Genomic DNA, 11,230 nt, shown 5'->3' with positions numbered 1-11,230 from the left:
ATTTCTCGTATCCTTGCACTGATCCCTATACTCAATCCTAAACGATTATTCATATCATGGTAAATATTCTGCATTAATACGATTAAAGGTTTATCATATATGATATCTTCTCGTGTGAAGTATATTTCTTTATCCATTTCATGATATTCCGATGCCAATTGATTTAAGATATTAATATCTAACTTATCAAAACAATACCAAAAAATACTTTCATCGTTGATATCGAGTATATCTTGATCATTTAATATCAAATCATCATTCATGAATTCAATAGCAAAATATGCTAGAGGAAGTCCATGTATTTTTTCAGGTTTAAGAATCATTTTAAAATCTTATAGCAAAATTTTATTTTAATTAAACTATAAGTAAAAAAAAAATATTCTTTTCAAGAATACGCAACAACCTTAACTCTCCAAGTTTTTTATATCAATTATAAAACAATGTTTTAATTTTTTTTAAATAAAAAGAAAATCGTAATAATTTGAAGTATTAAATAACAAACAATTAAAAGGTTTAAAAAAGAACTTCATTATAAATATTAAAGAAGAAACAATTAAAAAATTCAAAAGGAAACCATACTTAAAATATTAAAGAAGAAACAATTATAATAAATTAAGAATAATGGATGGATTAGTATTTAAAGCTAAAAATATACGATGATTTATCTTCAAACCTTCTTTTGCTTCTTATCAAAATGGTTGAGAGTAAAATGAAAAAAACACCTAAAACGACTAGAAAAAGAAAGCTAGAACATCCAATGGCACCGAGGAAATTAACAAAACATCAAAGACGTGAACACTTATTTGACGATTGGATTAGACATTGGAGAACTATGAATAAAAAATATATGGATATTGATTTATCGTTACATAGTGCAACTGAAGATAAAACAAAACATTTTCTTATGTTTTTCTCAACCATCTATCGTAAACCCAGAAACGAAAAACAAAGTAATGGTTCATTATACGATGTTACCAAGTTTGATAAACGAGATCAAGAGGTTTCAAGAAATTTTATTTAAATTGAATAATGATTCAGAAGTAGAAGTAGAAGCAGAAGTAGAAACAGAAGTAAAAGTTCCACACGATGAATCAACGAAAAGCATCGATGAGGTAACTCTCAATGAATATCAGCATGAGATGATTCCAATATATGCAAGTCTGCTGCTTTCATGGTTTTATGGCTGTTCACAAGAGGAGTGCGAGGGATGTAGAGAATCATATCCAAGTCAAAGGGATCATGAATGTATGATGATGGATGTAACCGAAAGAATCGAATATATTTTCGAGAAGTTAATGGGGAAAGTTGACGAAGAAAAAGCTCATTTACTTTATCTAGAGAAAATGGAGAATGAGAAAAGAGCTACCTTTAAGCAAATGTCTAAGAAGGAGTTAATGATGAATGAACAATGGAATTATAGAGTTAAAAAAGTGTTGGCTGAACGCTTAGATGTCCAATGAACTTTTTATAATGAAAACGCTGATTAAGATTTTATATTTCCTCTTTTAGTTTTTATCAATTAACATTGTTTTTCTTTCTTTCCTTATTTAGAGAAAATCATAATAAAAAGAAAATAAAAAAATTCAAAATGAAAATTATGAGATATCAAAAGTGTAAAGTTGTTCCTTCTCCTTTTTGGTTATTTGTTTTGGAAGAGACTGAGTTCAGTTCAGAGATAGTTGAGTCAAAAATCTTGGAACGTAGGAATCTTGTTGATTGTTGTTCAAGCTAAAAACACAAAGTTCAAAAACTAAAAATATGTACATAGGCCTATGAAAGAAAAATGTCGACTAGGTAAAATAATGTACAAGTAAAGAAATCGCTTCATAAAAATATGTCTTAATCTGACTTGGGTATTTATAAACTAGGGAAAAATATCACCATATGAAAGAACGATATGTACATGAAATTACTTACAAAATATTGTCCAAATACTATCCCCAAATGTTCGTGACTCCAAGTAGAAGTAAAATCAACTCTGTAATGAATTCAGATCTCATAAAGTAAAAGTATTTTGCTCACATCTCGAGAATGAAAATCTCACTCACGTCTCTTGTAAAAGTAATTCTGATCTGATTTGAGTGCGTGAAAAAGGCGTAGAAAAAATGATACTTTATGGAAAAACGTGATAAAAGGTAATTAAAGATAATTATCATCTTGTCATTATCGAGCTCATACGTCACAACCAAAACAAATCAGTTATAAGCACATTATCCAAAACACTCCCACCCAAAAGGGGAAGGACCAAGAGTTCATTCAGTCTATCAATCGGACTATTCAGCTCATTATGTACAACCCGGTGGTAGTCGCATTAAAATTTCGTGGCGAACTGTGAAGATGACCGTCGAAACAGTTGATGATTTGATGTAGGGTGAACATCTGATGATTCCCTCAAGTTCAAGACAAACTTCTGATGATAATGCCTGGTTCCAGGCGAACGACTGATGATTGCGTCACGTTCAATGAACTTCTGGTGATAGCATTTTTGTAGAAACAAGGCGAACAATTGGTACTTCAGTAGGGTCTTGTTTCATTGGTGGTAGCTTCAAAGTTCAGGGGCGAACTTCTGATGATAGTGCCCTAGCAAAGCAAGGCGTTTCATTGATGACTTCAAGTTCAAGGGCGAACCTTTGTGGATAGTACCTTAGCAACGTAAGGTGCACAATTGACGACTTCAAGTTCAGGGACGAACTTCTGTTGATAGTACCTTAGCAACGTAAGGTGTACAATTGATGACTTCAAGTTCAGGGACGAACTTCTGTTGATAGTACCTTAGCAACGTAAGGTGTACAATTGATGACTTCAAGTTCAGGGACGAACTTCTGTTGATAGTACCTTAGCAACGTAAGGTGTACCATTGGTGATATTTATTAACGCAACGTAATAAGCATATGTTTTTGCTTAACTCGATGACAGGGCAATCGTCAATTGGATGAGGTTCCGTCTTCCAACAAGCCTAGGCTACCGGTTGGCCTAGTGTATATCGAACCGTCGGACGTCTTGACTTTTGCAATCCTTGTGATGCCATCATCTGATGTGATGACACTAACAACGCGTGCCAATGGCCATTTGTATCTTGGGATGTCCTTTTCGCTGATGACAACTAAATCCCCTTCTTTAGTGTTCCGTATTGGATGGCGCCATTTAGCTCGTTCGTTGATTGTAGGTAGGTACTCCTTTGCCCATCTCTTCCAAAATTCGTCAAGTGTTGATTGGACCTGCTTCCACTTGCTCTTCAGGTTGTTTTGTTGAGGGTTATAAATGATTGGAAGATTGGGTGAAGCTCTTCCTAATAGAAAGTGGTTAGGGGTGAGAGCTTCAAAATCGTTGATGTCGTCACTCAGTGGTGTGAGTGGTCGCGAATTGATAGTTGATTCAACTTCAAGGAGGAACGTGTGAAGTGCTTCCTCAGTGAAGATTCTGTCTTTGATTACTGATCGTAATGATTTCTTTGTGAGCTTAACCATGGATTCCATAGCTCCACCCATCCATGGAGCTACAGGTGGATTGAACTTCCACACAATGTCGTACTGTGAAAGCTCATCTTGGATTCGTTTCTGGTCCCATTTTGCAAGAGCTTCTCGTATCTCTCTTTCAGCTCCCACAAAGTTGGTTCCGTTATCACTCCTGATTGTTTTTGGATTGCCTCTCCTGGCTCGAAAACGTCGGAGTGCTAAGATGAAGCTGTCAGCTGATAGGTCTCCAGCTAGTTCGAGGTGTAAAGCTCGTGTAGTCATACACGTGAAGAGAGCACCATACCTTTTAGCGGTGCCTGCAGTTCTTCGAGTTCTACGTCCTTGTTTTACATTGATTGGTCCAAAGTAGTCGACTCCAACATTCTCAAAAGCGTGTGATCCAACTGAAAGTCTCTCCTTTGGAAGGTCTGCCATCATTGGATGTTTGGTTTTGATCGTCTCTCTCCTGCAAACAAAGCATTGATTTAGCACTTTCCTGACCTTGCTCTTTCCTTTCAAAATCCAATACTTCTCTCGCACAAGGGCAAGAGTGGCATTTCTTCCACAGTGGTGGTTGACCTCATGTACATGGCGTATGATGAGCTCGCTTATTGGATGTTCGTTGGAAAGAATTACTTGATGCTTGGACTGGTTGGGTACGTCACATTTGGAAATACGTCCTCCAACACAAACGAGGTTGTGTAGAATGATTGGTGTGAAACTTGAAAGTCTCTTTTCATCCATTGAGTGCTGCGATTCATCTTGGGCAATTCGACATAACTCCTTGGTAGCGTCATTGAGGTCCTCAACATCAAGGATTTCTTTGTTGATTGACGATTCACCATTACGTTTTACCTCTACCCATCTCCTTCTCAGCTTGAGGATCCAGGCGTAGCATCGTTTCAGCTTAGTCCAACTGGAAAATCTTTCCCAACTGATGACATTTGTTGATTCGTCAACTCTGATTTCGATATGGGCTGTGATGATCTCCATGAGTTCTTCGTCCTCCTCAGGTTCCTCAAATTGCCTGACCACCTTCTCCCTCAAGAATTCAGGTCCATCGATCCATGTCTTGGTTTCTTCAACACCAAAACATTTGGTTCCAATGTCTGCGATGTTGAGTTTTCCTGGTACGAAGCGCCAATTCTCAACTTCTGTCTTTTTACGGATTTCGTTTGTACGGTTCATTACGTAATTTGAGAATCGCTTTTGTTCATTCCGAATATAACTGAGTGTGACCTTTGAATCAGTCCACATGAAGGTCTTGTTCATGGGAAGATCCATTTCTTTGACGACACAATTTTTAATCCTGGATGCGAGGACAGCAGCTTGCAGCTCTAAACGTGGTGTTGTGCTTCCTTTAATAGGTCCTAACCTTGATTTACCGATGATGAAACTACAGTTGACCTCATCATCATCCATTGTCCGAAAGTAAGCAACTGCTCCAAATGCCTTCATCGAAGCATCTGAAAAGACGTGTAACTCGATTTCGGTAGCTGTAATCTTTGCAAAGTTGAACCATCTTGGTATGGAGATTTCTTTCAGTGACGAAAGTCCTTCTTGCCATTCTTTGAACTGTTTCAGGATCCGTTCTGGAAGGGTGTCATCCCATCCAACCTTTTCTTTCCAAGGGATTGAAGCATCAGTTTTGGTGCAATAAGGTAGGGTGCCAAGAATCCAAGAGGGTCGAATATCGAACACAAGAAACTCAGCAAGCCTCTCTTTGTCTCTTTACATTCCTTGACTGGAACATTGAAGAAGAAGACATCGTCGGTTGGATTCCACCTTACTCCAAGGGTTCTTTCTGATGGTAGTACCTTGAAGTCGTGGTTTGTTATTTTTGGCGATAAATCCTCCTTTGGAATTGCTTTCAAAAATTCAGTATCATTTGAAATCCACTTTGTCAATCGAAAACCTCTTTCAGCGGTGATTCTGACAAGGTTTGAACAGGTGTTGACTGCTTCATTTGTTGAATCGAATGATCCTAGGAAGTCATCCATGTAGAATTCTTCGGAAACAGCTTTTGTGACAGCTGCTCTTTCATCCGATGTTAGCGATTTGAGCACTTCTCCTTCTGGTACGTCTTGAATCTTATTAGCACATCCCTTCAATGCCCAATTGGCACAGCACGGTGAATCCTTTTTCCCGAATGGGTGGACCAGTATCTTAAACTCTGATATGTGTTCCTCATTTTTCCTCCACAAAAAGCGCAATGAATCTGTATCCTCTTCAGGTACAAGAACTTGGTGGAACATTTTTTCTACGTCACTCATCACTGCAATTTTTCCTCTTCGAAATTTCGATAGGACTGTGACCAGGCTGTTCAGTAAATCTGGTCCTTTGAGGAGTTGATCATTCAGTGAGGTTCCTTTAAACCTAGCAGATGCATCCCAGACGATTCGAATTTTACCTGGTTTGTTTGGTTCTAAGACAAAGTGATGCGGTATATAGTTCGTCTTGGATGATGTCTTTGCTGCTTCGTCTTTGGTCAATTCTTGGACGTGACCAATCTTTACATAATCTTCTAACTTCGAACTGTAGATTTGTTTGATTTCAGGTAATTTCTCTAATCTTCGCTCAGTAGACAGAAGTCTGGTGACAGCAAGTGGTCGATTATTCACGAGCTCCAAATCGTCACTTTTCCACAACATGCCCACTTCAAAATGATTGTTCACGAGTCTTGTGTTGTTCTTTAGAAGATGTAAGGCTCTCTTCTCATCCCGAGTAAGCAAGGCTTCTGAATCAGGCGTTGTCGCATAGGTTTCTTGACTCCAAAATCTTTCCAGCTTCGAGTCAAGGGATTGAACTGATATGTAATTAGAGCAACCATCATTGCTACCAGACTTCCCTCCGAAGATAGTCCATCCTAGCAGAGTCCTCACAGCAATTGGTTCTTTTGAGCTTTCACCTTTAATAAATTCGAGATGCAAGAGCGCTTCTGGTACGTCTGCACCGATTAGGATCTCAACGTCTTTATCGAGTGGTTGTGGTAAGGAAGCATCTCTGAGATGTTGGTATTGTTTTTTCATTTTCGAAACGTTGTAGGGTTTCATCTTGATGTTTAGAGACTCGACTACCCAAGCGTCCTCTACATGAACGCTGGAATCACATGATGAAAGAAGAAAGTTGACTGATCTTGATCTCAGGGTTTGCCTTTTTGTTAGAACGTTGCTGATAGAAACTTTCAGATTACTGTTGATATTTGGTAATTTCAATCGATCAACAAGGCTGGCACTGATTAACGTGGTATCAGAACCAGGATCTAGAAGAACATTCACCTTTTCTGATATATCACCGTTTGAAATGGTGACCGGCACGATCTGAAGGAAGGTTGTCCTTTTGGATTTAGCATAATGAGATTCCCCTTCCTTAGTTCCTGCAAGTGGATTTGCTTTGTAATTTGGATCATGGAGTAACGTGTGGTGCTTTCGTTGACATTCTTTACATCTTGTTTGGAACTTGCAATCTTTGATGGAATGACCTTTTGAGAGACAGTTATAGCATAGATTTAACTTTCTTGCTTCTCCTCTCCTTTCAGCAATTGATTTCTGTTTAAAGCGTTCACAACGCCAAAGCTTGTGGGGTTCATTGCATACGTAGCATACTGGGGTCTTTGAATCACCTTTTCCTCCCAAGTAATTTGATTGCCCTTCCTTGCGTTTGTCTTTCCTTTTGTCTTTTGGTTTCTGTTCTTCTTGAGCGATTATGTCTGCAATGGGATTATAAAACTCCTTGAGCTTGGAGTCAAGCCATGATTCAAGCTTCATCAGTGAAAGACTGGTATCCTCGTAATCTTTAGATGTCCGATAAAATGCCTTTCTCAAATTGTCAGGCAACCGAATGACAGCTCTGGACAGATTCTCAGCAGAGTGAATTGCACCCATATTACCAATCATCTTTAGCCATGTCACTGTTGATTTCAGGTGTTGGTGAAATCTTTTCAAGGAGGAACGATCATCAGAAGGTAACTGAGGTTTGTCAAGCAGGTTCCTAAGCTTGGAATGTGTGACCACCGTCTTATTACCGAAATCTCTCTTCAGGGTTTTCAAGGCAGTTGCGTAGAATATCCCAGAGGTTCCGATACATTCAACACTCTTTTTGGCTTCACCAATCAAAATACTGAGGAGTCTTTCCATTCGATCGTTGTCGGTGAAGGATAGTTTATAATGGACTCTGCGACTAAAATTTTCGACGAAGTCTGGCCATTTGGAGCTGTCGCCACTGAACTTAACTAATTCAATGGTTGGAAGAGCCTTTGTCTCGAATTCGAACCTCAGCGCAGAATTTGCTGTTAATGGGTTTGATAAGCCGGCGAGGCATGTTTCCTCTCCTTCTGTCAATTCGTCAATGAATTGGTCGACTGGTCTGAAGACGAGGTATGGAGGTTTGGGTTTTGTGTAAGAATTAGCATTAGCAAGAGTCACAGTGGCAGTTGAAGGCTCTGAACGATTATCACCTGATGTTGTAGATGCCTTTTGGCGTAGACGTCGGAAGCTGCTTCGTGGCTTTGCTGTGACAGAAGACACCGAAGGTGGACATGGAGTAAATCTCACCTGAGATAGACTTCGTTGAAGTGGTTGTGAATGGACAGGTGAGTGGTAAATAGCTGAGTTAGGAGGTGATTCGATATGAGAAAAAGTAGGTGAGTTTCCACTGGAGCCAACAGGTATACGAATATGAGGATTGAATACGTTAGTACGTTCATCATGACCCGATATGTTGGAAGTTTCAGATGGATCTACATCATACAGACTTGTATCAGGTGTAGTGTTGGAAAGATTTGGTGTTCTCAATCTCGTACGAATCTCATGCTCTATTTCAGCGATGCGATTAGCCTCTCTAGCTTCAGTCTCTGTGCATTCTTGTATCCTTCTTTCGTCAGTTTCATAGATAAGATATTCTGTGTTTGCCGCTCTGAATTTTAAGTAAGTCTCAACAAGAGTGTTATGCAACGTAGACGCACTCGATGCATCTTGATCATTCAGGTAGGATAAGATTTGATTTGCCACCCGTGTAAGATATCCCAGAAGACCTCTTCGAGTGTTCCTTAGAGATATCAGTTTGGCTAGGTCAGTGGAATGATCAGGCCCTTGTCCTGCAATTCTTTGAGATCTCCGGATTGACATGATGGTCTGGACGGTGATGAAACAAGGTTGAATCAAGAACAGGTAGTCCACGGATTAGTCAACTGATGTGGTAGTTGCGTGTACCACAGACGAATACGACGGGCGGTATTGAATAAACGCTCGATTGGACACAAGGGCGGTCCCGATTGGGAACGAGTGTAGACCACTGATGAAAAGGGCGGCCGACGATTGATAACAAGGCTGAACCACGATTGATAACGAGAACAAACAACGATTGCAAATAAGGGCGGACCACGAATTACAACGGGCGGATCACGATTGGAAACAAGAGCGGGCTGCGAATTGAACGACGGCCGGTAGCGATTAATAATCGAGGACGGAAGACAATTCAAACGAAAGTGAACTGCGATTGATAAAGTAGACCACTATTGAGGATGAGGGTGGACCACGATTGGTGGTGGGGTGGACCACAGTTGAGGGCGAACCACGTATGAGAACGAGGCGGGGCGGAAGTGGCGTTTTGCGACGGGAGAATCAACAACGAAATGATGGATTGTATACAATTTGGTGTGTATACCGATAAAACGATACGACGCTGGGTGCGGTATCTGAACGAAATGGAGTATCTGTGACGATACGGTAGGAGAGAATTCCGGATAGAATGAATCCCGGAAACGATAAATTTGGGAGGACAACGGACGTTGGATGGACGATTTCCGAACGTGCGATTGGAGAATGATATTCGGACGGCCTTTTCCGAATGAGGGGGTAGCGGAAACAATATGGAGGGTATCAGAGAGAGTATGTTCCAAACGATAGGCGATTTTCCAGACGATAGGACTTGAGAGACGAAGAAGATTGTGAGCTATCTTCAAATTTCCAAGCCAAAGTTTAAGGTATACCTCTGACATGTGTCTCTTTCTCTCAGCATTTGTCCCAGTTCTCCACTTGATTGTCCCACCAAAACTTGATCCTCCAAAACTTGATTGTTGTCCAATTGATTCCCAAATATTTTCTTGAAGATGTTAGGGATAGTTGAGTCAAAAATCTTGGAACGTAGGAATCTTGTTGATTGTTGTTCAAGCTAAAAACACAAAGTTCAAAAACTAAAAATATGTACATAGGCCTATGAAAGAAAAATGTCGACTAGGTAAAATAATGTACAAGTAAAGAAATCGCTTCATAAAAATATGTCTTAATCTGACTTGGGTATTTATAAACTAGGGAAAAATATCACCATATGAAAGAACGATATGTACATGAAATTACTTACAAAATATTGTCCAAATACTATCCCCAAATGTTCGTGACTCCAAGTAGAAGTAAAATCAACTCTGTAATGAATTCAGATCTCATAAAGTAAAAGTATTTTGCTCACATCTCGAGAATGAAAATCTCACTCACGTCTCTTGTAAAAGTAATTCTGATCTGATTTGAGTGCGTGAAAAAGGCGTAGAAAAAATGATACTTTATGGAAAAACGTGATAAAAGGTAATTAAAGATAATTATCATCTTGTCATTATCGAGCTCATACGTCACAACCAAAACAAATCAGTTATAAGCACATTATCCAAAACAGCTATGAACGAGGATCCTAGCATAGTATCTCAATTAATTGAAACTCAAGAAAAGTGGTTAAAATATAAGAATCAATATAAAGAAAAGTTAAGGACTTAAAGTATGAAATCAAAGAATTTGGTGAGACGTATTATGTCCTGATGAATGTTTACAACGAATTTGTGCTTGGTTTAGATAAACAAAACCTTCATAGAACTTTTCAAAACTTTGATGAATATAAAGTTAAAATGAGGAGATAGTTATATTGATAATTACTTTAATAGGTCAACGTAAGGGCGGTCAAGAAGAAGAATAGTTATTGGGGGAATAAAGAGAGTGAATAAAAATATGTAGTAGAGAAATCAAATCACAAAATATAATATCATAATCACAAATCAAAAAATATAATATCATTTATCAGAAGTACTAAATATGACGTCAGCTGTGATTCTTACACTGGCTAACATCCCGATTTTTTTACTCCCTTTGCTTTCTTATCGTTTTGAATTTCTCCTTTCTTCTTATACTGCATACTATACATCTTGGCCTTTAATCCTATGAATTCCTGTAAAGGTACCCCTTCCAATTCATCCTTGAATTTCCCGATGACTTTGTTGTTCACAGGTGAGTAATTTGGATGATCTTCTTTATAATTTGCAAAATCGTATAAGTGACTATGTGGTAACATATCTTCGTAAACATTTTCAGTTCTAATTGCATACGCAAGTGAATCCGTGTCTGTGAATAAAAGCTTTGATTGGTTCGCAGGATATAACTTCTTGATATGGTTATAATGGAAGTCATACATGTGTATCTTTGAAAGGTCGAGGATGCAGAATCCAGTGTATATCGGACGGTTAAGTAATACGGTTTTCTTCTTTCGTTCTATTATGATGAAGTTATCGTTAACAATCTTGAAATCTTTAAATGATGGTTGTGCCACACGTTTATGAAGGATTTGACGATCTTGAACAACTTCAATGTTTCGTCGTTGTCGAAGGTTCTCCATAGTTTTACCAAAGCACGAATTGTTCATAAGTTTAAAAAAGTTCTTTTCGAATTCATTACGTGCTAAACTGCGACGATGTGTATTAAAATCAATGTATTGCTTTAACCATGGTTTTTGTGAAA

General features: G+C 38.6%; 2 protein-coding genes across 2 annotated transcripts; both read right to left on the bottom strand.

Annotated features, from left to right (window-relative positions):
* Positions 1 to 2,924: 2,924 nt before the first annotated feature.
* Positions 2,925 to 4,877, bottom strand: LOC136810103 (uncharacterized). Its single transcript, XM_067066676.1, has one exon. The coding sequence runs from the start codon at positions 4,875 to 4,877 to the stop codon at positions 2,925 to 2,927; it is 1,953 nt and encodes a 650-aa protein (XP_066922777.1).
* Positions 4,878 to 5,035: 158 nt separating this feature from the next.
* LOC136810092 (uncharacterized) lies at positions 5,036 to 10,117 on the bottom strand. The gene is made up of 2 exons (XM_067066669.1): positions 9,816 to 10,117; positions 5,036 to 9,626 (listed from the first exon to the last, which is right to left on the bottom strand). Exon 2 carries the CDS (start codon positions 8,579 to 8,581, stop codon positions 5,036 to 5,038), a length of 3,546 nt encoding a protein of 1,181 aa, XP_066922770.1. The 5' UTR covers positions 8,582 to 9,626; positions 9,816 to 10,117.
* Between the last annotated feature and the right edge of the window lie 1,113 nt (positions 10,118 to 11,230).

Source organism: Clytia hemisphaerica, unplaced genomic scaffold (genome assembly GCF_902728285.1).
Source record: "Clytia hemisphaerica strain Z4C2 unplaced genomic scaffold, Clytia hemisphaerica genome assembly, whole genome shotgun sequence".
Classification (NCBI taxonomy): domain Eukaryota; kingdom Metazoa; phylum Cnidaria; class Hydrozoa; order Leptothecata; family Clytiidae; genus Clytia; species Clytia hemisphaerica.
This window is presented reverse-complemented; position numbering and strand designations above follow the sequence as displayed.